At 37.9% G+C, this 24218-nt stretch overlaps 1 protein-coding gene and 1 pseudogene across 1 annotated transcript; one reads left to right on the top strand and one right to left on the bottom strand.

Annotated features, from left to right (window-relative positions):
- Window positions 1-3507: 3507 nt before the first annotated feature.
- On the bottom strand, window positions 3508-4204 carry LOC126633545 (MFP1 attachment factor 1-like). Its single transcript, XM_050304193.1, has one exon. It carries the CDS (start codon window positions 4131-4133, stop codon window positions 3657-3659), a length of 477 nt encoding a protein of 158 aa, XP_050160150.1. The 5' UTR covers window positions 4134-4204; the 3' UTR covers window positions 3508-3656.
- Window positions 4205-12115: 7911 nt separating this feature from the next.
- LOC126631212 (cytochrome P450 81Q32-like) lies at window positions 12116-15476 on the top strand (annotated as a pseudogene).
- Window positions 15477-24218: the final 8742 nt, after the last annotated feature.

Raw genomic sequence — 24218 nt, 5'->3', positions numbered from 1 at the left:
TATATATAACCTAGCTCTGATACCATAAATAAATTTAGATTAAGGCCCACCAAATTTTTGTGGCAAAAATTAGTTCACATATGTTTTTTTGGGAATTGGATCCTTTCCGAGGCAATGCCTCGGAATCCTCTTGACAGGACAACATGGGCCGTTGAATTTTGATCCAACGACTACAAACCAATTCCTTTTTTTTTTGTAGTATCAAGGTTTCGTTATTCACATATAGTAGTAGAGTTTACCTATATTCTTTACTTTTTTTAACTTCAAGAATTTTGTTACGTTGTCGAGTGTATATTCTTTTGTAGTATAAGAGTTTTGTTATTCACATATTGGAGCCGAAAGCTTCGTAATCAATAAGTATTGTCCTCTTTATGTGCATAACCGAGCTCCATGACATAATTGGAGCAATAGGTGAGGCCCTATATTTTAAATTTGAGTAATGTTAGAGAAACTAAATTTTAAATACAAAATGACTTGAAAGTTAATAGTTAGTTTATTACTTAAACGTTGATAAACGTGGTTACTCCTATTGGTGACACATCATTTAATTTGAAATTTTTATCTTCAACTTTAGTCTTCCCAGCATTATCCTTTAAATTTTTACTTGAAAAGTTTATAGCCATGTCATGTGAATAATTTTTTAGAAATTCTTTTACTAAAATAATATTCTAATCTACTTTAATACACACAATAGAGAGATTTAAAATTAGAGGCAAGGCAACTAGGCAATCTGATTAGACACATGACTAACTGCCTTAACTTATATCTATTTCTTAAGAAATTCTTTAAAATTGATGCTACAAAGCATGATTATATACCAACAATTATAGCCCTAAAGTACATAATGTAGGCAAATGTTCTTTGCTGATCAGAGCATGCCAATTTCCAACCCACTCTGGTAATCACAAAAATAACCCCAAGTTTCATGGCAAATATAAACACCCTATCAAATGAGTCCTCAAAAGAGCCATTAGTTTTCTACTTGAAGCATCAGATTCTAACAGAGAAGGATGAATTAGGAAAGGTCACTGCTAAACACAACATGGGGAACGTTTCATAACGCTGATGTAGTCGTCGATCACGTTATCCGGGGACGGATGACGAAAATACAAAGCTTAACGGAATTCTGAATAAAGAGGGTAGAATATACAGAACATCTGTTTGGTATTTTCATCATACATCTTCAAAGCTTGATGAGGCATCGCATAAACCATCTAGCATGCCCAACCGCTGCACTCCCAGAAAAGAAACGCAGACAAACAAGTAAAGGGGTGCGGTCATCAAGACAAACAAGGTTTCAGCTAACTGAAAAAACTAGAACAAATATCAATTCCCTAGACAAATTGGGAGCTAGTCCAAAGATTAGATTATGTACACAGGCCCCAAAAAACCATGGAGAAACTTGCAGTGAGAGGACATCAGAAAGCTAGAGAGCGACAGGGCAGCAAAAATCGCTTATTGTCAAACGAGACATGCACTAAAACAAGGCATCTGCAAGAGAAACATCCATAGCGGTAGCAGCAACACAATTAGAGTTACATGACATCAACCTAACACAACGACAAATCTTCCAAGGTGTGAGCCCGGAACTCACGATACTAGTGTAATATATACTCAACCATTTCACACCAATAATACTCTTAATCAAATCGTAGTTGACCTCAAGGAAGTTCGAACTTCTATGAACTATAAAATATCAAGCAAATAACATTTACCCAAAAACATTACTCGCCTTTGCCTTCCAGATTATCTACTACGGGTGCAACAAAAAGAGAAAAAAATGAAATGAAATCAATTAGATTTGCTTATCACAGATAATGCAGATTACTTTTGAGTTTAACATGCTTGAACAACAAAAGAACTGGACAAGAAAGCTCTGAGCAAGAGCAACATTAGACAATCTCACTTTCACCCAAAGCTTAATTTGACAAGAAAATCGAACCTTTCCAAAAATGATATCCTGTACATTTGCTCACATTGGTTCCACAATTGTGAACTTTGTTTCCATAAACGAAACATAGAAAATAGTAATGACTACTTCTTAAATAAGGTTTAAAGCAATGAAGAATGGTTCTAATGAACTCTCATACCATTGCAATCACATCATATGGACAATCTAAACTCTCAAAACAGTACAATGCAAAAAGTTCACCCAAAAATAAAAACAGACCAACACTCAGCGTCCTTGAGTATTACTCTCGACCCAGAGACATTCGTCAAAGTGGTTTGAGATGTTGTACATATATTATTGTTCTCCGGATCGCGTTGTGTGGGTTGTGGATTTGGTGTCTTCGTTTGTACAATACCCGTCCTTGGAAAATTCTACTCCTCATTCGAGGTGTATACGTCGGGCAAGAACCCCAAGAAAAAATGGAGTACAAAAATTATCAAAGACGACCAATGCAAGTGCAGATCCAACTACTTTCATCCATTCATAGCGCTCTACAATGTGTCTATCATAATAATATGATGTGGCTATTAATAATGAATTTCGAATTACCACAGGTTACCTTCTCTGTGTGGTCTACATTATTTGTTGTTTGGTTAGCCTATTGTCTCTTTAGAAGGAGGCTGTACACCTGAGAGTGGAGTTTATGGATGTGACTTCAACTTAGCTATAGTGTGCTTCTCTCGTTGTTCGTCCTTTTAAAGTTGGTCCTGACTGAAATGGAAATGGCAAACAAAGATTTAAGGCTAATATTGGCTGAATACAAAATGTGGAGACACACAGGACACAGAAGTTGTCGAACCAATGATGGCTTTAGTCTAATCAAATCATCGGTTCAATAACTTATGTGTCTCTACATTTTGTATTCAGGTAATTCTTGAAAGATATTTACTTAACCTCAAATCTTTATTTGCCATGACGTGTGCAACTTTTCTATTTTTCAATCATGACCAATCTTAGGAGGACGAACAACAAGAGGAGGAGCACATTGTAGCCACATGCATAAACTCTGCTCTCGCGGGTACGGCCTCCTTGTGGAGAGACAACAGAATAACCAAACAACCAACAATGTAGACCACACAGGAAAAGTAACCTATGCCAATTCAAAAGTCATTATTAATAAGCCTCCACCATATTATCATCATAGATATATTGAAAAGCGTCATGAATGGATGAAAGTAGTTGGATCTGCACCGCATTGTTCGTCTTTGATAATTCTTGTAACATATTTTCTCTTGGGTTATTGCCCACCTTAAACCATCTCAACTCAGATGAGAATTTTCAACAGAGACACCAAATCCACAACCTACACAGCAAAATCCGGAGAACAATAAAAATATGCAATATTATCTACAACTGGTTTGACTGGTTTGACGAATGTCTCCGGGTTGAGAGTAACAGTCCACACATCAAGGCAGCCACTGCAGAAGGACGCTGATTCCCCGTGCTTTTCCAAATGCACCCGCACCCACTTGAGTACATAACCTTCAGCACAAACATCTCCGAATAAAGCAGATCAAGAATCAGTAGATCAATACTCTCAACAGAAACCCAGAAAATTGAAGATTGCGAAATTACCTACTAATTTAAATTTGGAGGAGGTCATTAAGTATATAGTCATCACAAGAAATCCATGATTAATACGAAATAGATCTCGATATGAAAGCCCTAATACGAAGCTAAAAGTGACCTAACACACATGGAGAGATCAGTACTCTTCCGCCTTAACATCCTCACCGGCGGCAGCAGCAGTGGAGTCCACCACAGAGCTTGCATTCTCGGACTCCGCCGCACCGTTTTCAGCAGCGGCGATCCTGGACTTGACGGTGTCGAGCATGCGCTTGCTGATCTCCTTGGAGTAAACCTGCAGGATCTGAATCCCGTCTTCCTCGATCGCCGCGGAGCCGCCGGCGGCAGCGAAGGCGTCGGCCTCTATGAGGCGGGCGGTGGTGGAGGCCTCATCGGCGGCCATGGTGCCGTAGCGCTTGGAGAGAGGGGAGGGCGTACTGAGGGTCTCGATGAGGCGGTTGACGACGGCGTCGCGGGTACGCTGGGTCGGCGGCCATATGCTGAAGGAGGTGAGGAGGCTGGGCTTCCCTTTGTGAGCTGGTGCATCGTGGTGGCGATGCTGTTGGGAGATTTGGTCTTGAGGCGCTGCTGCGGCGGTGCTCTCGGAGTCCGACATTTCGATGAGGATTTGTGGAGGCAAATACTAACTCTAAATTTCAAAAATAAATATAAAGAGAAAATGAGAGAGTAAATAAATTGTTGGTGAAATTTTTTTTTTCAGTTCAAAATTGTTGGTGAATTGAATTCAAATGTGGGAGAGAATTTAGAGTTGGGTTTTTATCACAAATGGTCCTTGATATTAATTAAACTCATCATTTTGGTCCCTCACTTTTAAAATAAATCAATGTCGTCTTTGACATTCACTACCGCACATCAATTTGATCCTTCCATTAAAATTTCATCAATTATTCAATTAGTTTGTATGTGGAACCCACAAATCCAATGAAATGATGATACGTGCATTTACACAAAATAAGGGTTTTTATCGCAAATAATCCCTGATTTGATCCAACTCCTCATTTTATTCCATATGTTTCAAAAATCAATAAATATGGTTCCTGACTTTCACTACGCACATCAATGTAGTCATTCCTTTAGAATTTCATCCATATTTTTCGTTTGTGTGCTGATGTGGTTCCATTAATCCAGTCATATGGCTCCATGTGGATTAAGTACAAGAAACTATTTTTTTAAGAGTGAACCAACGAATGAGTATTCCGCGCTGGCATTTTTCTCACATCTCACAACCCTAAATTGAAAAAAAAAATTCAATCTAAATTCGATACAATTGAATCCAAATTCAATTTAAATTTGATAGGATTATAACCAACTAAAGAGAATGAGGAGTGAGTTCAGGAGGCCAAGTACTTTAGTGGTGTCATAGTGTCTTCCTTTTCTTTTTTAGCATACCCTGATGAAAATGACGATGACTATTTTTTCTTTTAGTTTTGATTGTTAGTTTCTTATTTTACTTGTAGTGTAACGACTCATCCCTGAATGTTACAAATTTTATGACGTGAAATTACAAAAATGTCCTTCGAGGCAAAAACGTTGAATTTTGTTGACCACATTGTCGTGTCACGTAAGATTCATTTTCTTGGCGTATCCTTAGAGTACTCGTAGCTACGAATGCATGGGCGCAAACGAAATGTAATTTGGAATTATAACGAAGAAGTTATAGGCGAGCGAAGTTGAGGGCAAAATGGTCATTTGACCATAAATCTAAAAGGCTCCAGATTTGATGGATCGGCAATCTAGGTGCCACATGGATGGTTGAGATGGAAAGAAAAGGAAAGAAAGAAAGGGGACGACTAATTAGAAATGAGAGAAAGAAGATAAAGGATGGGGGACGGCCAATCAAAAAGCAGAGAAATGAGAGAAAGGAAAAAAGTGAGGAAGCAGCCAACCAAACCCCTAAACTCTGACCCGTTTTAGACCCATCGACTCGATCGCCAAACTTGTTTTCTACGACTATTTGGATGGATTTTTCAGCTTTCTTCAACTTCCCATCACTACCAAACTTCACCACGACATCCTAGCATCCAATTATAGCCAAAATCGACGAGATTTCGTCATGGTTCCACAAAGAACACCTATGTCAGTGTTGTGAAACCTTAGCCGGTGATCCACCAATTCTGAAACGTTCTCCTCCAATTATCACCACCATTAGGCACCTCTTGAGCCCAAGAGCAAACCCCAAACAAGTTTGGGGGCGGTGGAACACTGGAGTGGACGAATGGTGGTTTGCCCATTTTTGGGTTTCCAGCGGATCGAGGGTGATGTGAGGTGTTTCCCGGCCGAATTGGACTTCGGCCCAGGTGTATTAATGGGAAGCAACACCATCCTCACTAGTTTAAGAGGCTTCTGGGCAATGGGAAAACTTGTGAGTGGACCCCTTCTTAAATTGCATATGTTTATAAACTCCTAGGCTTGCATGCCTTTCATATTTCATGAATCGAGCATGGTTTCTATTATGTTTTTACGCATTTCTATATTACGATTTATTTGAATTAGATTTATTTATTTATATTGCTTTTACGAAACCTTTATGAATTATTGGTTTTTTCATATATGCATTATATGGATTTACGGAATTGAAATATTATGAATTTATGAATATGATTTATATTGCGGATTTCTTAATATAAGTTATGAATTTTTGGATTTTCGTATATAAGATTCTATGGCTTTCGAATATGATTTATATTACGGATTTATGAATATGGATTTACGAGATGAGATTTTGAGGTATGTTTTTGGTATGTATCTAGTGGGTTATCATATAGCACATCCACACAACACATGTATGTAGATGTCTATGGGCATAGGACATCGTTGAGGAGATTTATGTATATACCTCTGCTCCGACGTAACTCGAAGTCGTACAATTTCAACTTCGGGTGATGGACCATGGTTTCTTCACCGACATAACCTAGTGTCGTACAATTTCACCTCTTCACCTTCGGGTGATGAACATGTATTGCTTTTGGGGGAATAAGGAGTTGATGATATTGATGATATACCCCTTAGCTTCACTAGCCCGGGGCTAGTGTCGGTGTGTGATGTTATATATCATCTTCTTTGGCATAACCCGGAGTCGTAGAGCTTCACCTTCGAGTGATGAACATGTAATTCCTTTGGGCGACTATGATACCCTTAGACAGTACAATACGATGTATTTTACAGATTTACCTTCAGGCAATGATATTCATTTCTGAGCACGTTTTATATGTATTGATTTTATGAACGTTTGCATAGCATGTAGAGTTTTCGAGAAAACCTATATGTAGTATTATACTGGTTTTCAAAACAGGGGGTTAGTAAGTTTAGAAATAAAATTGTTTTCCTATTATTAGTAGTATTATAAACTTTGGTCCACTCACATTTTCTGGTTTGCTCCCCCTCAGGAGTTAGGATCGAGGCACACAATCCTGGCATCAGGGCATGTCCGCGTAGGGATCTTCAAGTCTTTTCAGGGTAGGACCCATTCCTTGGGTTATTCTTTCACATTATTTTTTATAGTCGTATGCTCTGAACACATTCATACATTAGTAGATTTCTTCCCAATCACATATTTTAATCTGCATGCATGTTTAAAATGGTTTCGTCACCCTGGGGTGTCGACCAGCACATGCTTACCCTGATAGTTGGGGATATCGGGGTTGGGGCGTGTCATTTAGTTTTAAATCTTAAAAAAAAAAAGTTTCTTGTAGCTAATCCACGTGGCACCATATGCTTGGATTAGTGGGACAAAAATACTAACGAAACTATAACAGAAGGATTAAATTGAATTGCGGTATTGAAAGTCGTGGACCAAATTTATCGATTTTTGAAACTCAGGGACCAAAATGAGGAGTTTGATCAATTTCAAGGACCATTTGCGATAAAGATTCTTATTTTGTGTAAATCCACGTGTCACAATTTCATTGGATTTGTGGGTCCCACATACAAACTAATAGAATAGTTGACGGAATCTTAACGGAATGACCAAATTGATGTGCAGTAGTGAATGTCAGGGACTACATTGATTGATTTTGAAAGTGATGGACCAAAATGATGAGTTTGGTCAATCTCAGGGACCATTTGTGATAAAAACCCTTTAGAGTTATAGGCGAAGATTGAAAGCTTAGAAGGATGGATTACCTTAGGCGCGTGTTTACGTACACGGAATCAGAATGAGTTGAGTGGGAATGATTCCAATTCCGGATCAACCCTTCGTTTACCATCCCAACAGGAATGAACAGTGATGTGGGCCCCAGGTAAAATGAGGAATCGGTTTCCTACTTTTGGAGGAATTCAATTCCTCAGGGGAGGTGGGTTTGGGCATGGCAGAATGGGAATCAATTTTATTGGTTGCTGGGTTTGGTTGGTTAAGGTTAGGGTCTTTGGTTTGAATTAGGCCGTTCGAATGAAGTGGCCGTTTATGTTTTCACATTTACTAAATAGTTTGGGCTAATTACGTTTTACAATTTTTGGCTTTGCAATTATTTTCAAAATGAGATCACACAATCTCAATTTTTCATATTTTTTATATTGTACCAATTCGTACCTTCAATTGTTTAATCGTCTAATTCTTTATTAAAATGATGACGTTGCAAGTCTATGACATGTTTATGAGCTAACGCGTAACCACATTTGCACCATGTGGACAAAAATAACTTATCGTTATTTTTTGACTATCCTAAATCGATGCATTATGTCCCAAAACGACAACCAATTGTATAGTTTGATTTAATGAGTGCAAGTGTGGCTTAGATGTCAACCTAAAAGTAGATCCCACATGTAACGGAAGATTAGATGTAACAGTAGTAACTCTCAATTTGTCATATGCCCAAATAATCACATTTTAACATAATAAAAAGGTTTATAACAAATTAAAACTTTAGAAAATAGAAGGGTACCTTAAAAATCTAGGAATGAAATTTGATCGGTCCTTTTTTCATTCTAAAAGATCGGCAAATATATTTTTCTTAGGACAAAATGATTCAAACTTGAAACCAAAGTTTGGAATTTACTTTTGATTTTTACAACGAAGATGGCATGATTTTGGCGTGGTTTGCAAATTGCCTCCAAGGGCTTGACTTCATACAAAGTTTAGAGCCCTTTTGAGATTGCTTCGCTAAAATACGCTTACACGAATACGTCATTATGAGAGGGTGATTTTAGTATAAATACGTTGAATTTTTAATTTGGAACACTCATGTGCAAGCAGTTCTAAAATGAGAAATCCTAAGAGGACTCTCTCAAAATGAGACTCTCTATGAACTTTTTGTCACCTCACAGTTAACTCAAATTATGTGCCAACATTATAAAACGTTGTGTCAAATATGAGGTGTCAAAGAGTTCATAGAGTCTCACTTTTGAGTGTCATCTTAGCATTTCTCTTCTAAATTTTATTTTAAGATGCACTTAAAAACATTTTTGGTAATCAAACAACGCTTTTAGTCATTATTCACGTAAATACTTAATGGGCTCAATTAGTTGTGATGAATTACTTGGGTTTGATTTCGTTTCCATGAACCTTAGGCCATCTCCAACCGAAGGAGGGCTAGAGGGTTCATTGTAGCCCTCTGGCCCTCCAATAAATTAATATTTTAATGAACAATTCATGACCATATTTCTTACCATCTCTAACCAAGGGCTAAAGGGACATAGGGCCAAACATAGCTCTGTCACAAAAAATCATCTCCAACCGAGAGTCAAAAGATCATAGGGTCAAACACAATTTATTATTTAAATTTTAAAAACTACAACAACTTTGGGCCCAAAGAAGCATGAAGTAGGCATTTAAATTTTATGTTGTTAAATGTTTTTAAAAATATTGTTTAAGTTTCATGTTGTTAAATGTTTTTCTTTTATGTTGTATAATTTTTATGTTGTTTAATATTATTTGATGTTGTTTAATATTGTTTAATGTTGTTTCATGTTACTTAATGTTAATGTTGTTTAATGGCTTAGGAAGTTATAGAAAAAAATATAGAATTTTTAATTTTTTTAAAAAGTTTGTAAAAAAAATAAAATAAAATAAACTGTAAAAAAAAAAGGGTAAATTACAAAAAACTACCTCAACTATTAGTCTCTCGACACTATCATACCTTATCTTTTAAAATTGACAATGTCATATCTCATCTTACGAATTTGGTCCAATGTCATACCTCCGTCGGTTTTTCTGTTAATTTCTCTGTTAAGTGCTGACGTGGCTAAAGACGAGGCCCTCTCTCACCTTCTCTCTTCTCTATCTTTGGAGCACCTGCATCCCCAAAATCCCAAAACCCCTCCCTTTTTTGCCTCTGCAATTCTCCCCCGTAGCCCCTAACAACATTCACCCCCAACCCCCACATTTTCTCGTCCCCTACCTTTGTCCCTCTTTCTTTTCCAGAACCCCCTCCCTTTCGAAGATCTTCAACCCTAACCCTAACCCTAACCCTAATTCCCCAATTTCAAACAGAAACCCCCACTCTCATACTCTGTCTCTCCCAAGTCCTTCATTTTCTTCAACCCCTTAAAAAACTGTTCCATAAACCTCTTCCCACCCATCAACCTCTTCTCTTTCATTGACTCCCAATCCCCTCCCAATTTCTCCTGCCTTAGCCTCTCTAACCTTTTCAATGGCCCCCACACGAAAAACCCATTCGAACCCGAGCCAGAAAAGCTCGAACACTACACCCAGATGCTAAAGCAGTTTTTCTGGTAATGCGAGAGCGACCTGGATTACAAGCATGCCCCGGAAGTGGAGAAGATTCTGAACGAAGACCCGATTTTAGAAAAGAATGAGAACCCAACTGAGGAGGAGCTTTAGGAGAACCAGAGGTTTTGAAGAAGTTTCGAGAGAGCCCGGTGGTGAAGTTTCTGGCTCAGGAGGAGACTCGGTGGGGACAGTAGCGAAAAAGCAGAGAAAAAGAACAGGTAGTGCGAGGACTGTAAGAGATTGGAGCCTCATTGGCGAGGTGGCGGTGCGTGGTGCTCGTAGAGTGACCTCGGCACAGGTTAGCAAATACGACCGTCGTATTAGATTCACTGTGAGAGGGAAAAGGTTTCAGTCGAGTTTTTGGAGATGGAGCAAATGATGGTGAAAATACAAGATCGTCCTCCAAAGCAAAGGTGTGGGGGAATCTCCTTCAGGTGCAGACTTTGTGTCAAGAGAGAGGAAGAGATAATTAAACTCTGGGATTTTGGTGATGTAGGTGCCCATAGAGAGAGGCGATAGAGATGAGAGAGAGGGCGAATCCCACAATTTTATATAAAAATTTTTTTTTTTAAATTTTTTAATATTTAATTATTAAAAATATATTTAATTAATTTTTAATCCAGTTGGATTAGTGAGTGGGCCCCGTCTCTAGCCACGTCAGCACTTAACAGAGAAATTAACAGAAAAACTGACGGAGGTCTGACATTGGACCAAATTCGTAAGATGATATATGACATTGTCAATTTAAAAATATGAGGTATGATAGTGTCGTAAGACCAATAGTTGAGGTAGTTTTTTGTCATTTACCCAAAAAATATTAAAAAATAACGGCTAGCTGACGTCAGCTAGTTACCATTGCATTCAAATTATGGACCGCCCGGTTGGCCCTTTTTTGTCTAGTGGGGCCCACAAGCCCTTTGACTTAGCCCTCGGTTGGAGATGGTTTTTGGGCTATTTTCGGCCCTCTGACCCTCTGGACCCTTCGGTTGGAGATGGCCTTAATGTTCCACAATGGCTCTCCGTCTAATTTGTCTCAACCATGATTTTTGGTTTTTAAATAAGGTAAGAGAAATTTTTATTTTTTCAATCAAAAAATTATTCTAAATGAAGGTGTGAATGGCCGTTGTAATAATTAAGCAATTAAATATGACTACTTTATTGTCAAAAACAAAATCTTTGGTAGGTTTGAAAAGTTTGATAGTGTTTGTTAGACATTTTATCTATAAAATATTGAAGAAGAAAGAGAGAAGAAACATACGGAAGAAATGAAAGAAAAAGAGAAAAGAAAGAAGATGTATGCATGAAAAAATATCAATGAGCCAAGCTAGAGAGAAGAGAGAAAATAATGAGAGTTATTATGTAAGCATATTATTTCAGATAAAGAAAAAATGTACTACTGTTGCCCCTGATGACTTAAGCACACTTGCCGAATCTCGTAAATATTGTGTTTTATTTACTTTATATTCTACTGCACACATACGTCGATTTCATACAAAAATGAAGTTATACCTAATCATTTGAAAATCGAAAATCGGACAAACCAAAAAAATCCAAATGTTAAAAAACACACACCGCCTATGGAGAAGAATCATGCCAAATTAGAATTGAAGAAGACAAACTAGTCGGCGAGATATTTTTCAATGTGACTGGTACACGGGGTAGTAGACTACGTATCATTAAACAAATTGTGGGATATGTGTGTTAAAAAGTTAATAACTTAATAAATAAAACTTCTCATCATTTCTATTAAAACACGTGGTGTACCACTTATGTTCCTGTCACAACTAAAAATTTCTATGGCAACCACATTCCTTCTCGTATCTTTAGAGTCCAAATTTTAATCCTCGTATCTTACACTCCCCACCATGAAACTCTCTGTCAACTTCATCCACGTGTCTCTTGTACTCCAAATTTTTATTCCTACATTATTATACTCTCTGTTTTATCGATTCTTGCTTACCAATTGCCAAAATATTTATAAAAATTATGCAGTAAAAGTTAAATTAAAATTATAAAGTAAAAGTTAAATTAAAATTATAAAAACAAATCCACCAAGAACACTTGAAATTTATAAAACTCCACATTTACATAAAAAAAAAAAAAATCAAACAATGAAAAAAATGGAAGAACAATCACCCTTCTTCTGGTACACTACTACAGGTATCATCATCATCTTCCTCACCTTCCTCACCAAATTTAAACCAAAACACAAATTTACGAGTCTGCCCCCATCCCCGCCGTCTCTTCCAATCATCGGCCACCTTCACCTTCTAAAACATCCAGTCCACCGAACCCTCCACTCCCTTTCTTCAAAGTTGGGTAAAATCCTCCTCCTCAAATGGGGTTCGCGCGCAGTCCTCCTAGTCTCCTCCCCTTCCGCCGCTGAAGAATGCTACACCAAGCACGACGTTGCCTTCGCCAACCGTCCAAGCCTGCTCGCCGGCAAACACTTCCACTACAACTTCACAACCGTCGCGGCGGCATCCTACGGCGACCATTGGCGTAACCTCCGCCGCGTCATGACTCTGGAGTTCTTCTCCTCCTCCCGCCTTGCGGCGTTTGCAGCCATCCGGCAAGGAGAAGTCCGTCTCTTACTGAACCAGATCATGAAGAAGTCAAAGGTCGAACTCAAGTCCAAATTTACGGAGCTTGCATTCAACGTGATGACGATGACGGTGGTGGGGAAGCGGTACTTCGGCGAAGACGTGGCAGACGATGAGGAGGCAAAGAATTTCCGGGAGGTTATGAGGGAGGCCGTGCACCTATCGGCGGCGACGAATTTGGGAGATTTTTTGCCGGTTTTGCAGTGGATGGATGCGACGGGTTTGGAGAAGAAGATGGTGAGGCTGATGAAAAAGATGGACGGCTTCTTGCAGAGTTTGATTGAGGAGCGCCGTGGGATTTTGGCGGCGGGTTTTGAAACGAACGGCGCAGAATTGAAGAAGTTGATGATCGACAACTTTTTGGCGTTGCAACAAACAGATCCCCAATTATATACCGATGAAATCGTCAAGGGAATCATTTTGGTAAATTTCTTAATCCTGCAACTTTTTTGTTACACAAAGAGAATTTAGGCTAAAGACATGATTCATTAATAATTTGGTATCACACTCTAGTGGCGGAGCTAATAAAAGAAATTAGAAAAAAAAAAATTAATATCATGAAGTTTTTTAATCAAATAAGAGTGATGGAGCTTTAAAATTTGTATGGAAAAATTAGTATTGAGAGAAGTCATAATAAATAAAATATGTGTTGACATCTTACACAACATTAACAATCGTGTTATAACTAGTTCAAACTATTATTATGAGATTTTTCTTTTCATATTATTGAATCTTCCTCCCGAGTGTCTATACCTTGTTTTATATGAACTAACAAAAAAAAAAATGGTTTAAAAGAAATCAGAATGGTTTATATATGATAAACTTTATTTTAGGTGGGGGTTTAAAAAACCAAAAGGTAGTTTTCTATCAGGTGTCGACCATAGGACCTGAAGATACCTCCAAGGTACAGATTCCAGATTGGGCAAAAATCAGTAGACAATTAATCTAAGTTTAAATTTTAGAATGGGTCCGGACTACCCTAGTTTTCATGTGGCTCCGTCACTATCTAATCAGTCGAAATTAAAAATGAATTTTTTCATTTTAACAGTAGAAAATACTACAAAAATATAGTTCACTAGTATTTAGGTAAGCTGCAACTTAGGTCGTGTCAATTTGAATTCAAGTTTATTGTAATGTACCCAGGCACGCATGTACATTGGGACCAAGGTGGTCCTACAATTATTTGGTTTCTAGAAAATATATATCTAAAAAAAAATTTAGGACCCTTGGAATGTTTGGGCACGAGTCTCTTTTGTGTCTATCAAGTGTTTGATGAAATGTCTGTTAGACATATCTCGACAGGTTACATCAACAGCAGTCGACAAATCCTCTTGATATCACTCATCGGATTGTTTTGGCATATGTCGATATCTGTTGACATGTGTGCAACCTGATTTGGTTGACAACAACAAACTCACCTAGTGTTCGACAAAATGCTCAATGAATATACTGAAACGCTTTGCACTCTGTTTCTACCTAAAAAATTTGTATTTTAACATCGAAACTTCCCAAGGTTCGAATCCTGAATCAGCCACTGAGCGTATCTTCTACTATTGAGTTTATAGTTTTCCAACTTGATGAACTCGAATTGTAAAAGTAAGTTAGGGTTCGATTGATTGTTCAAGCCTGAGTTGCATCCCTATAGGCCTTACCATTAGTCGCGTCCAATTTCATATGGTTAAAACAAAATTTCTGTCATGCGTTCCACATGTACTTGATGTATTGATCAAAGAGTTGAGTGATTATGTGTTACCAGGTGCACATCTGCTTGTATGTATCTTTCGTCTAATGGTCACATAAGCACATGTTTGTACTTCGAGTAAACATGATCACGTTACATATGACCAAGTCACATCACAGGTGTGCACAGTAGACACAATAACAGCATTATAATTTCGACTAATCAATACTAATTGTAGGTGTTGCTGGTAGCTGGGACAGACACAACATCAACAACCCTAGAATGGGCAATGGCACTATTGCTAAACCATCCGGGTGCAATGGCGAAATTAAGAGCCGAGATAGATACCAAGACTGGATCTGATCATCGTCTGTTGGAAGAGCAAGACTTGCCAAACCTGAACTACTTGCAAAATGTGATCAACGAAACGTATCGTTTGTACCCTTCATTTCCAATTCTAGTGCCTCATGAAAACTCAGAGGACTGTGTGGTAGGGGGGTTCGACGTGCCGCATCACACAATGCTCGTGATCAATGCATGGGCTATCCACAGGAACCCTGAGATATGGGAGGACCCCGAAAAGTTTAAACCGGAGAGGTTTGAAGGGTGGAGTGGTGAGGGGTCCGAAGGGTATAAGCTGATCCCATTTGGGGACTGGAAGGCGACGGTGTCCTGGGGCCAGCCTCGCGAACAAGTTGGTTGGGTTGGCGCTGGGAAGCTTGGTTCAGTCGTTTGAGTGGGAGAGGATTGGTGAAGAGGAGGTGGACATGAGTGAGGGTTTGGGGCTTACCATGCCAAGGGTCAAGCCCTTGGAGGCTATTTGCAAGCCACGCCCAATCATGCTATCTTCCATGTAAAATTCGACCATAAAGTCCAAAGCACAATACTACTGCTACATTATTCCCTTTGCTTGGTAGTAATCAATATGTATGGATTGACTGTAATCAAGTTCAAAGTTATAGTTCTTATAGTTAAATCTATCAAAAACTATACTTGTTTAACTGAATTTTTTGTATAACTGTTAATGTTAGTGAAAAACACTTCAATTGATATAGTTAAAAAGAGCAAATCTTAAAAGATTCAAATGATGGTAAAAAATCCGATAGTCCAAGAAGAGTCGGGCTTAATAACAGTTAGGACAAAACAGTGGCTTAATTATCTTTTGGCATTGTCTACCATCGTGAAACATTTTAGTTAAATAAAAACTAAATCAGAAAAATACCTTTAATTTAATAAACAATTGATCAAAATGATTTGACAAAATTGAAGGTATTTTTATCATTTTATTTTTATTTGATAAAGATTTTTCATGAAATAACCAAAAGATTGATAGTTGACAAACTCAAGCATCAGTTCTATTAATTTTAAATCTTAGAGATCAAAATAAAAGGTTATGTCATTCCCAGATATCATTTAAGCTAAAAAAAACCATATCTTTTCCGTACAGATTTCAACGGACAAAAAACAATTTTCGATTTTGCTTCTCCATGCAAGAATTCCATGGCAGCTGCCAACAGCATACAGGATAATCCTAAATACAACCACCTCATCATCTTTATGTAAATTTTTCTTAAGATTTACTAATATAATAACCTTATTTCTGACAAAGATAACTTTCTACGTGAGTTTATATTATTAACATGAAACGTCACAATTATAGTATATTCGTGTTATTGCTGAAGATATATAATAAGAAGCCCCATTAAGAAGACACATATAAGTAGCAAACAAGTGCATTGCGACCAAAATCGTGGCTACTAAGAAAATATCACGCTACATACTATATGTAACAACTCATCTTCAATGGTACATTGCAAATCCTGAAAAGGACCTAAAACTGGAGAAGTGGAAAGGACTGGAAATGGACAATCTACAAAAGCAACAGGCAATTTCAGGTTCACTTCAGGCTTCTTTTCTAAAGGGGTAAGGGCCCTAGGGGGCTATATAATAATAATAAACAAGTTCAATTTACACATTGATTTCGTATACGAAACAACAAAATAGATTGAAGAGGAGGACATACTAACTTAGCCAACTGTTCCAACTCACGTTTGCTATGAAATTAATAAAGCCATTTACCAATGAAGCCTGTTGAAAGTTGACAAAATGAGTGCTTGCTTACGCCTTAATTTTTTTGTTTCTTGACGTTAATTCCTCAACGATTATGGAGAGGGTCTGAAGCGTTAGGAACTCTCCTCTTGCTTGAAAAGAAGACCTCAAACGAGTGCTTTGGATTCAAACGATGCTGCTGCTGCGGCGGCTGCTGCTTATTATTCTCTTGTTCCCCTGGTAGCTTATTCGGTGATGCCGTCGAGTAGTTCAGCTTCTGCACATCAAGTTGCATTGTGCTTTCCTTGTCCCCGGAGGCCAGCATTGTGAGAAAGACCAAGATTATTACGACGAACTGCTGAAATTGCATAACTGAGACTTGTGGGGGGTTTCAACTTTCAGGTTTAAGAGAAGAAGAAATATGAAAAGAAGAGGTGTCCGAAGAGGGAGGTTTAAAAAGGCAAAGTGTGGAAAAGCCACATGGCTTTGTTTGGAAGTCGAGAGAGAGAGAGAGAGAGAGAGAGAGAGAGAGGAAAATAAAAGGTTATGTGGTGCAATTGAGTATACCCTGCAAACAAGGGACACTTCCCACGAGAACTCATTTTTGTTTGCTTTTCTTTTTCTTTTGTATAATATTCTTTGTGTTTCACGAGAACTTTTCCTGGCTTTCTTTTTCTGGTCAGAACCCTCCCAGGCTTTCCAGTCCCCTTAAACAAGGCACTCATGCATCTCACTCCACTCCAAGCCAGAATTAAACTAGTAAGGGTTTTTTTTATTTGTGTGTTATTAAACTAAGGATTAATTGCAGTTGTGTTCCTTAGTTTTGGAATGGTTTCGCTTTGGTTCCTAAATTATTTTCCATCTCAAGTTGGTCCACAAACTTTCAAAAACTGTATATGATAAGGAGAATAGTGACATTTGTTATAGAAGTTGACGACAATCTTGTGGCTAGGCCTTGAATGCGGGCTGGCTAGTGTTCTAGGCGAAATTGCACATTGCATCGACCAAAATGAATGACAACTACACAAAGACAGTAGATATGTAGCAAAACATTAAATGGCTCCAACGACCAAACCTATTGGTCTAGGTCGTTGATATAATCAAGGTATTTCCTAAGACAACTTAACTCTTTTAAGATATTTCGAAACTAGATACGGATCTGAACCAAGGGAGACAAGAGAATGTTTTCAAAGCTTTAAGTTTATCTCGATCTAAAAATCTTCTAACAAACGGCTTCTTGTATTCCTTTTGATATGCAACGTGATTGTTTTGTCAACTTTTGTAATAGATTGCGAGCAATTGTCCTCGTTAAACATAATTGCAAAAGTTCATGGACCAAACCATGAGGAATAAAAGTTTGAAGGACGAAAGTGAGGAACCCAAAAATAGAGTATAGAAAAGTTGGCTCTTGTGCTAGCTAGTTGTTTGGAGGGGTTGTGATTGTCGGGTTTGGATATAGGCCTGGAAATATATGTGTTGCTTTTTAGAACATCGGAAAGAGTGAAATCATCATATACATCCAAGGGCTTTCTTCTTCATGCAAAAGGTTGCCATACGAATATCTCTTGCTTTTTCTCCTTTTCTTTGTTATTTAAGAAGGAGACATATAATATAATTCTTAATTATTTGCTTAAAGTAGACGATCGATTAATTGAGTGGTCAAATCATGCGTGAGTCTCTTTCCAAAGTTTTTAATCTTTCTTTCTTTTCCTGCTTTATTTGAGCATTCCTTTCCCTTCGTTCCCGACGAAGTGCCAAGACATACGGCATCCATTTGCTCAAAGATCCAGGCTGCTTTCTCTGACGACTGATACGCTACCCTGACTGGTAATTTCATGCATGGAAAGCGTACGTCTTGAAAATCTTGGACGGACTTGGAAGCAAGAGTTCAGATAGATTTTGTTGAGTCTTTTTGTGTTGAGAGATATGCAGCAGAAAATCTTAATAGTGCAGAACGCAAAGGAGGCATCTCTGTTAAGGATATAATAGGACCATCAAATGATAATGTACCTGATTAAACTTTACTTAGCTGTTAAGTTATGACAGTTGGTGTTGGTTAGAATAGTTTGGGGATATAACTGATTGTACCTATTTATATATGGGTGTGTAGACATTCTGTTGAGATATAATGAAATCATTTTGTATAACAACTTCTCTCTCTACAATTCCCTCTCTCACTACAATTCTTTCTCTCTGCCTTTAACCTTTCTCTTACAGAACTATGAGTTTCTAAATGGTATCTTCGCCATAGTCCACCGACTTCGATCCCCTGCTTCCATTTTCTTGAATTTTCTCACTCTTTCGTGTTCTCCAAACAAGTCTCATCAGCCCTAATTTTCTCAATTTCTTCTCTAATCCTCTCAATTTCTTCATTTCTCTTCTCAAATCTAGATTTTCCAACGGTGATTGCTACGAACTTTACAAACTCCTCTTCTCTGGTGGCTAATTCTGGCTCTCATGGCGAGGTGAAACTCAATCATCACAATCCTTCCGATTCTGAAACGATTCAAGCTTTTAGGGCTTGTTAATGGCACCGATCTGTGACCTCCTCCATTTGTGACTGATTCTTCTGAATCTTGAGTTCCTAATTCAGCATATGAGACTTGGTGCGAAAAAGATCAAATCCTGATGATTTGGATTAATTCGACATTATCTGAAGATCTTCTTCCATTGACGATTGGCATGGATGATTCGAGATCTCTCTGGCAATCTCTGGAGCGCCGCTTCTCTGGTGCTTCTCGTACTCAAATTCATAACATACGCTCGAAGATTCAAACTATCTAGAAAGGCGACTCTTCGATGACTGATTATCTCAATTCTCTCAAGGAATTTTCTGATAAACTTGCTACGGCTGGGGAACCGATCTCTGAATTCGATCTTGTTGCCTACATACTTTATGGTCTCTCAGAGGAGTATGAGTCCTTTGTTGATTTGATTGAAACAAGAACTGACCTGTCAATCTTGATGAACTACACATATTACTTCTTAGTAAAGAAATTTCTCTTAAAAAATGCAAGACTAGAGAATCTTCTTCCTCCTCCTCTACATTGTTTCATGCCTACACGGCTCAGCAAGGCTCCTCTAGTTTTAATAATTACAGAGGCAACACTCGTGGATGATTTCAAAATCGAAACCGATACAGTCAAAATCGGAACTTTGGAGATAATCACAACAACAACAACAACAACTTATAAGGTATTCTTGGTTCTGTTCTTCTTCAAGATCCACATTTTCTAGTCAAAACTCCAACAATTATAATTATGGAAGATCTCTTCAGTGTCAATTATGCCTCAAGTATGGCCATGAAGCTCTCACTTGTGACAAACTTTCTCAGTTTGCATCTTAACGATCACATGTTGGGCCTCCCACTAGCATGACTGCCACTACTTCTCCTTCATCGACCTATTGGTTAATTGATAGTGGTGCCTCTCATCATGTGGCGCCTAATCTAACTTCTCTCAACTCTGTCATTCCTTACACTGGCAATGATCAACTCTTTGTTGGCAATGGCAAAGGTTTGTGCATTTCTTATACTGGATCTGCTTTAATTCGTACTAAAAATGCTACATGTCACCTCAATGATGTGCTATTAGTTCCCAAAGCATCACATAACTTGTTATCAGTTTACAAGTTTGTCTATGATAATTGGGCTTCTCTGACATTTGACGCATTTGGATTTTATATAAAGGACCTAAGAACTGGGAGGATACTCTTCCAGGGCCTCTGCGAAGGTGGTTTATACCCTTTCTACTGGGATACATCTAATTGTACCTCTGGAATTACACTCTTTCCTCAGGCATTGATGATAACTAAGGCAAATATTCATTTGTGGCATAGAAGACTCGGCCATCCATCGAGTATAGTATTGCATACTATTGTCAATAAAAACCCGCTTCCTGTTATTGGTTCTATCAATACAGGTTTTATTTGTATTGAGTGTAAATTGGGGAAGGCCTTTAGGTTACCATTTTCTACTTTGCCTTGTACTTCTACTAGGCCCTTTCATTTACTACACACTGATGTTTGGGGCCTTTCTCCCATTGCTTCATGTATTGGCTATAAATACTACCTCATTTTGGTAGATGAGTATACTAAATACAGCTGGTTATATCCTATGGTTTATAAATCTGATGTCTACTCAGTTTTCAAGACTTTTGTTCTCAAAGTTCAAAACATTTTTTTATTGTAAGATACAATGTCTAAGATCAGATTCAGGGGGCGAGTTTTTAAGCAAGAATTTTCAAAGCTTTCTTAATGAGCAAGGCATAACCCATCAACTAAGTTGTCCTCGTACCACTGAAATAAATGGGTGTGCAGAGAGAAAACATATGCATGTTGTTGAAATGGGTAGGACTCTTCTTTCTCAGAGTGGGTTGGCAACCAAGTTTTGGGTCTAGGCCTTTCAAACAGCTATCTATCTCACAAATATATTGCCTCCTCAATCATCTTCTATTAGTTTATGGGAACAACTTTTCAAAGCTCCTCGAAGATATCATACCCTTAAAGCCCTTGGTTGTGCTTGTTATCCCTGGTTACACCATTATTCCTCTCATAAGCTTGAAGCAAAAAGTAAGCTATGTATTTTTCTAGGGTATACTCTCAATCATAGTGGTTACAGATGTTTTGATCCTATGACTAATAAGGTTTATGTCTCCCGACATGTTACATTTGATAAGCAGCTGTTTCCTTTTAAGATTGGCATGTTTTCAGTTTTTGACTCCCCTCCAGTTGACCCATCTCCAAGTTTTCCCCTCATTACTGTCACCATTCCAATTCCTTCTGCAACAAGTAACTCTCAATTTGCCAGCCAAGGTAGTTCATCACAGAATCAGGTCTCTACAACACCTAATAGTTCTACATCTCCCTTATCTACTTCTTCAAGTATCCTACAATTTACTATACCTTCAGTACCTGCCCATGTGCCTACTAACTCTCACTCATGATTACAAGAGCTAAGGCTGGCATTCACAAACCAAAGGACTTCACTGCCACAAAACACTTTCTTCCAACTTTTATTGATTCCCTTGCTTGTCTTCCTCCAACACCTACAACATTTCTGCAAGCCTCAAAGAATTCCAACTGGATGGCAGCCATTAAGGAAGAATTCCAAGCTTTGCAGTCCATTGGTACTTAGGATTTAGTTCATTTTCATCCGAGTTTAAACTTGGTTGGCTGTAAATGGGTGTTTAGAGTCAAACTTAGGCTTAATGGCTCCATAAAACGGTATAAGGCCCGCTTAGTGGCAAAAGGGTTTCATCAGCAAGAGAGACTTGACTTTTCTGAGACTTTCAGTCCTATTGCAAAGCCAACAAAGATACGAATTCTATTATCCATTGTTGTTTCATATGATTGGTTTGTCTATCAACTTGATGTCAATAACGCCTTCTTGCACAGTACTTTAAAGGATGATGTTTATATGATCTAGCCACCAGATTTTGTTGATTCAACCAAACCACAACATGTCTGCAAGCTTAACAAGTCCCTCTCTAGTTTAAAACAGGCTTCTAGGGCCTGGTATGAAGCATTCTACAAGGTAATTCTGTCATTGGGATTCTTACTTTCTTACTCTGACACTAGTTTGTTTATCAAAAAATGATTTTACCATTACTTTCATCTTAGTATATGTTGATGATATCATCATCACTGGTAGCTCCAGCTCAGTATGTCAATCTGTTATTGCTTAGTTACAAACTTTGTTTCCTGTGAAGAATTTGGGTGATATTCACTACTTTTTGGGTATTGAAGTTCATAGGTCTGCTAAAGGGTTATTTCTAAATCAGTCCAAGTATGCACTTGATCTGTTAAAGAAAACATATATGATTGGTGTCAAGCCTTGCTCTACTTCTGTTGGTTCTGCAAAATTGGATCACTTAAGCACTATTATCTCATATCCTACAGTTTTATCGATTAACTATTGGGGCTTTACAGTATCTAACTTGGATACGACCTTACTTGGTATTTGCTATGAATCAAGTATGTCAGTATATGCATGCTCCTAGGATCATTCACTCGCTGCCAATCAAACAGATACTTCAATATTTGAAGGGTACCATTGATGCAGGTCTATGGTTTACCAAAGGGTCTCAATGCCTCACTACGTGGTCTAATGTGGATTGGGCAAGATGGCATGTGGACAGACGATCAACTAGTGGCTACTTTGTCTTCCTTGGTCCTAATCTCATATCCTGGACTGCAAAGAAGCAATGCATTGTTGCCAGGTCCTTTACTGAGGTTGAGTATTGCTCTTTTGCCAATACAGCTGCAAATCTTAGTTGGGTTTGTAAAATCTTTCAGGATATTTCCTTTCCCATTCTCAAGACTTTTGCAATGTGATAATAAAAGTGCAATTGCCTTAGCTTTCAATCTTGTCTTCCATGCTCGGACTAAGCATGTGGAGATTGGTTATCATTAAATCAGAGACAAGGTTCTCTGTGGCAAAGTTAGTGTGCATCATGTTGCTTCTCTTCTTCAACTTGCAGATATTTTTACTAAGTCTTTGTCATCTGATCGATTTGCAAAGTTAACTTCCAAGCTTTCAGTTAGATCTCCTAACTTTAGCTTAAGGGGGTGTGTTAAGGATATAATAGGACCATCAAATGAAAATTTACCTGATTAAACTTTACATAGCTATTAAGCTATAACAGTTACTGTTGGTTAGAATAGTTGGGGATATAACTGATTGTACCTATTTATATATGGGTGTGTACACATTCTGTTGAGACATGATGAAATCATTTTGTACAACAACTTCTCTCTCTACAATTCCCTCTCTTTCTATAATTCTTTCTCTCTCGGCCTCTAGCCTTTCTCTTACAGAATTATGAGTTTCTACAATCTCTACTCTATTTCAAAGTAGTAACATAACATGTGTTTGATCTTTTTATCACGACGACTAATTTTGTCGCGCCATTCTTCTTTTCCTACGTACTCTTTTTTTTTCTTGTAACCTTTATATTGGATACATAACAGGAAATATGGAACATAAATAAATGTGTAAAAGAGAAAAAAAGTATGTAAAAATCATTTGTCTTGTAGTATTTAAAGAGTACTATTATTGTAAGTTTGTGGTACAAACCTGGAATCACATGTGATCACAATTTCATCTTAGGGACAAAGAACCCATTTTTAGACTGGATTGTATTTTTAGCCTTTTAAACCTAACAAATATTTCAAGTTTCCATTTTTGATAGTCATTCTATTTCTTTTTAAGAGAAACAATACGGAATTTATTAGAAATTAAGGGGGCATACAAACGTCTAAGAGAGTGTCTTGAATAAAATCAGGAGGCTCCTTGAAAAAAGTGGGTATTAAGGTGATTTTTAAAAAAAATGGGCATAAAAAAAATTGGGAGAGTTTTAAAAAGTTGTATTGAAAAAAATTGGGAAAGTTTTTAGTGTTTTGTAAACACTCTAAATCAACTTTATTTCAAAGTTTTGGATGAAAATAAGCTCAAAACCTGAAGCTGCAAAAAGCAGCTTCAAATAACCAACTTATAGAAAAACACGGGTGAACAGTAAAATCTGCAATGAATTTTTCAATAAGCCCAAAATTACCCTCCTTTCCTCACACTTTCAGCACACCTCTCGCAAAACCCAAACCAGAAAACTTCAATCCTAGCAATCTCTCTCATTCTCCAGGTCGTGTTCTCCGGCTCGGCGTCCTTCCTCTATTAATCTTCTC

Source organism: Malus sylvestris, chromosome 8, assembly GCF_916048215.2.
Source record: "Malus sylvestris chromosome 8, drMalSylv7.2, whole genome shotgun sequence".
In the NCBI taxonomy this organism is placed as follows: domain Eukaryota; kingdom Viridiplantae; phylum Streptophyta; class Magnoliopsida; order Rosales; family Rosaceae; genus Malus; species Malus sylvestris.
Note: the sequence above shows the minus strand (reverse complement) of the source record. Positions and strands in the feature narration are given on the sequence as shown.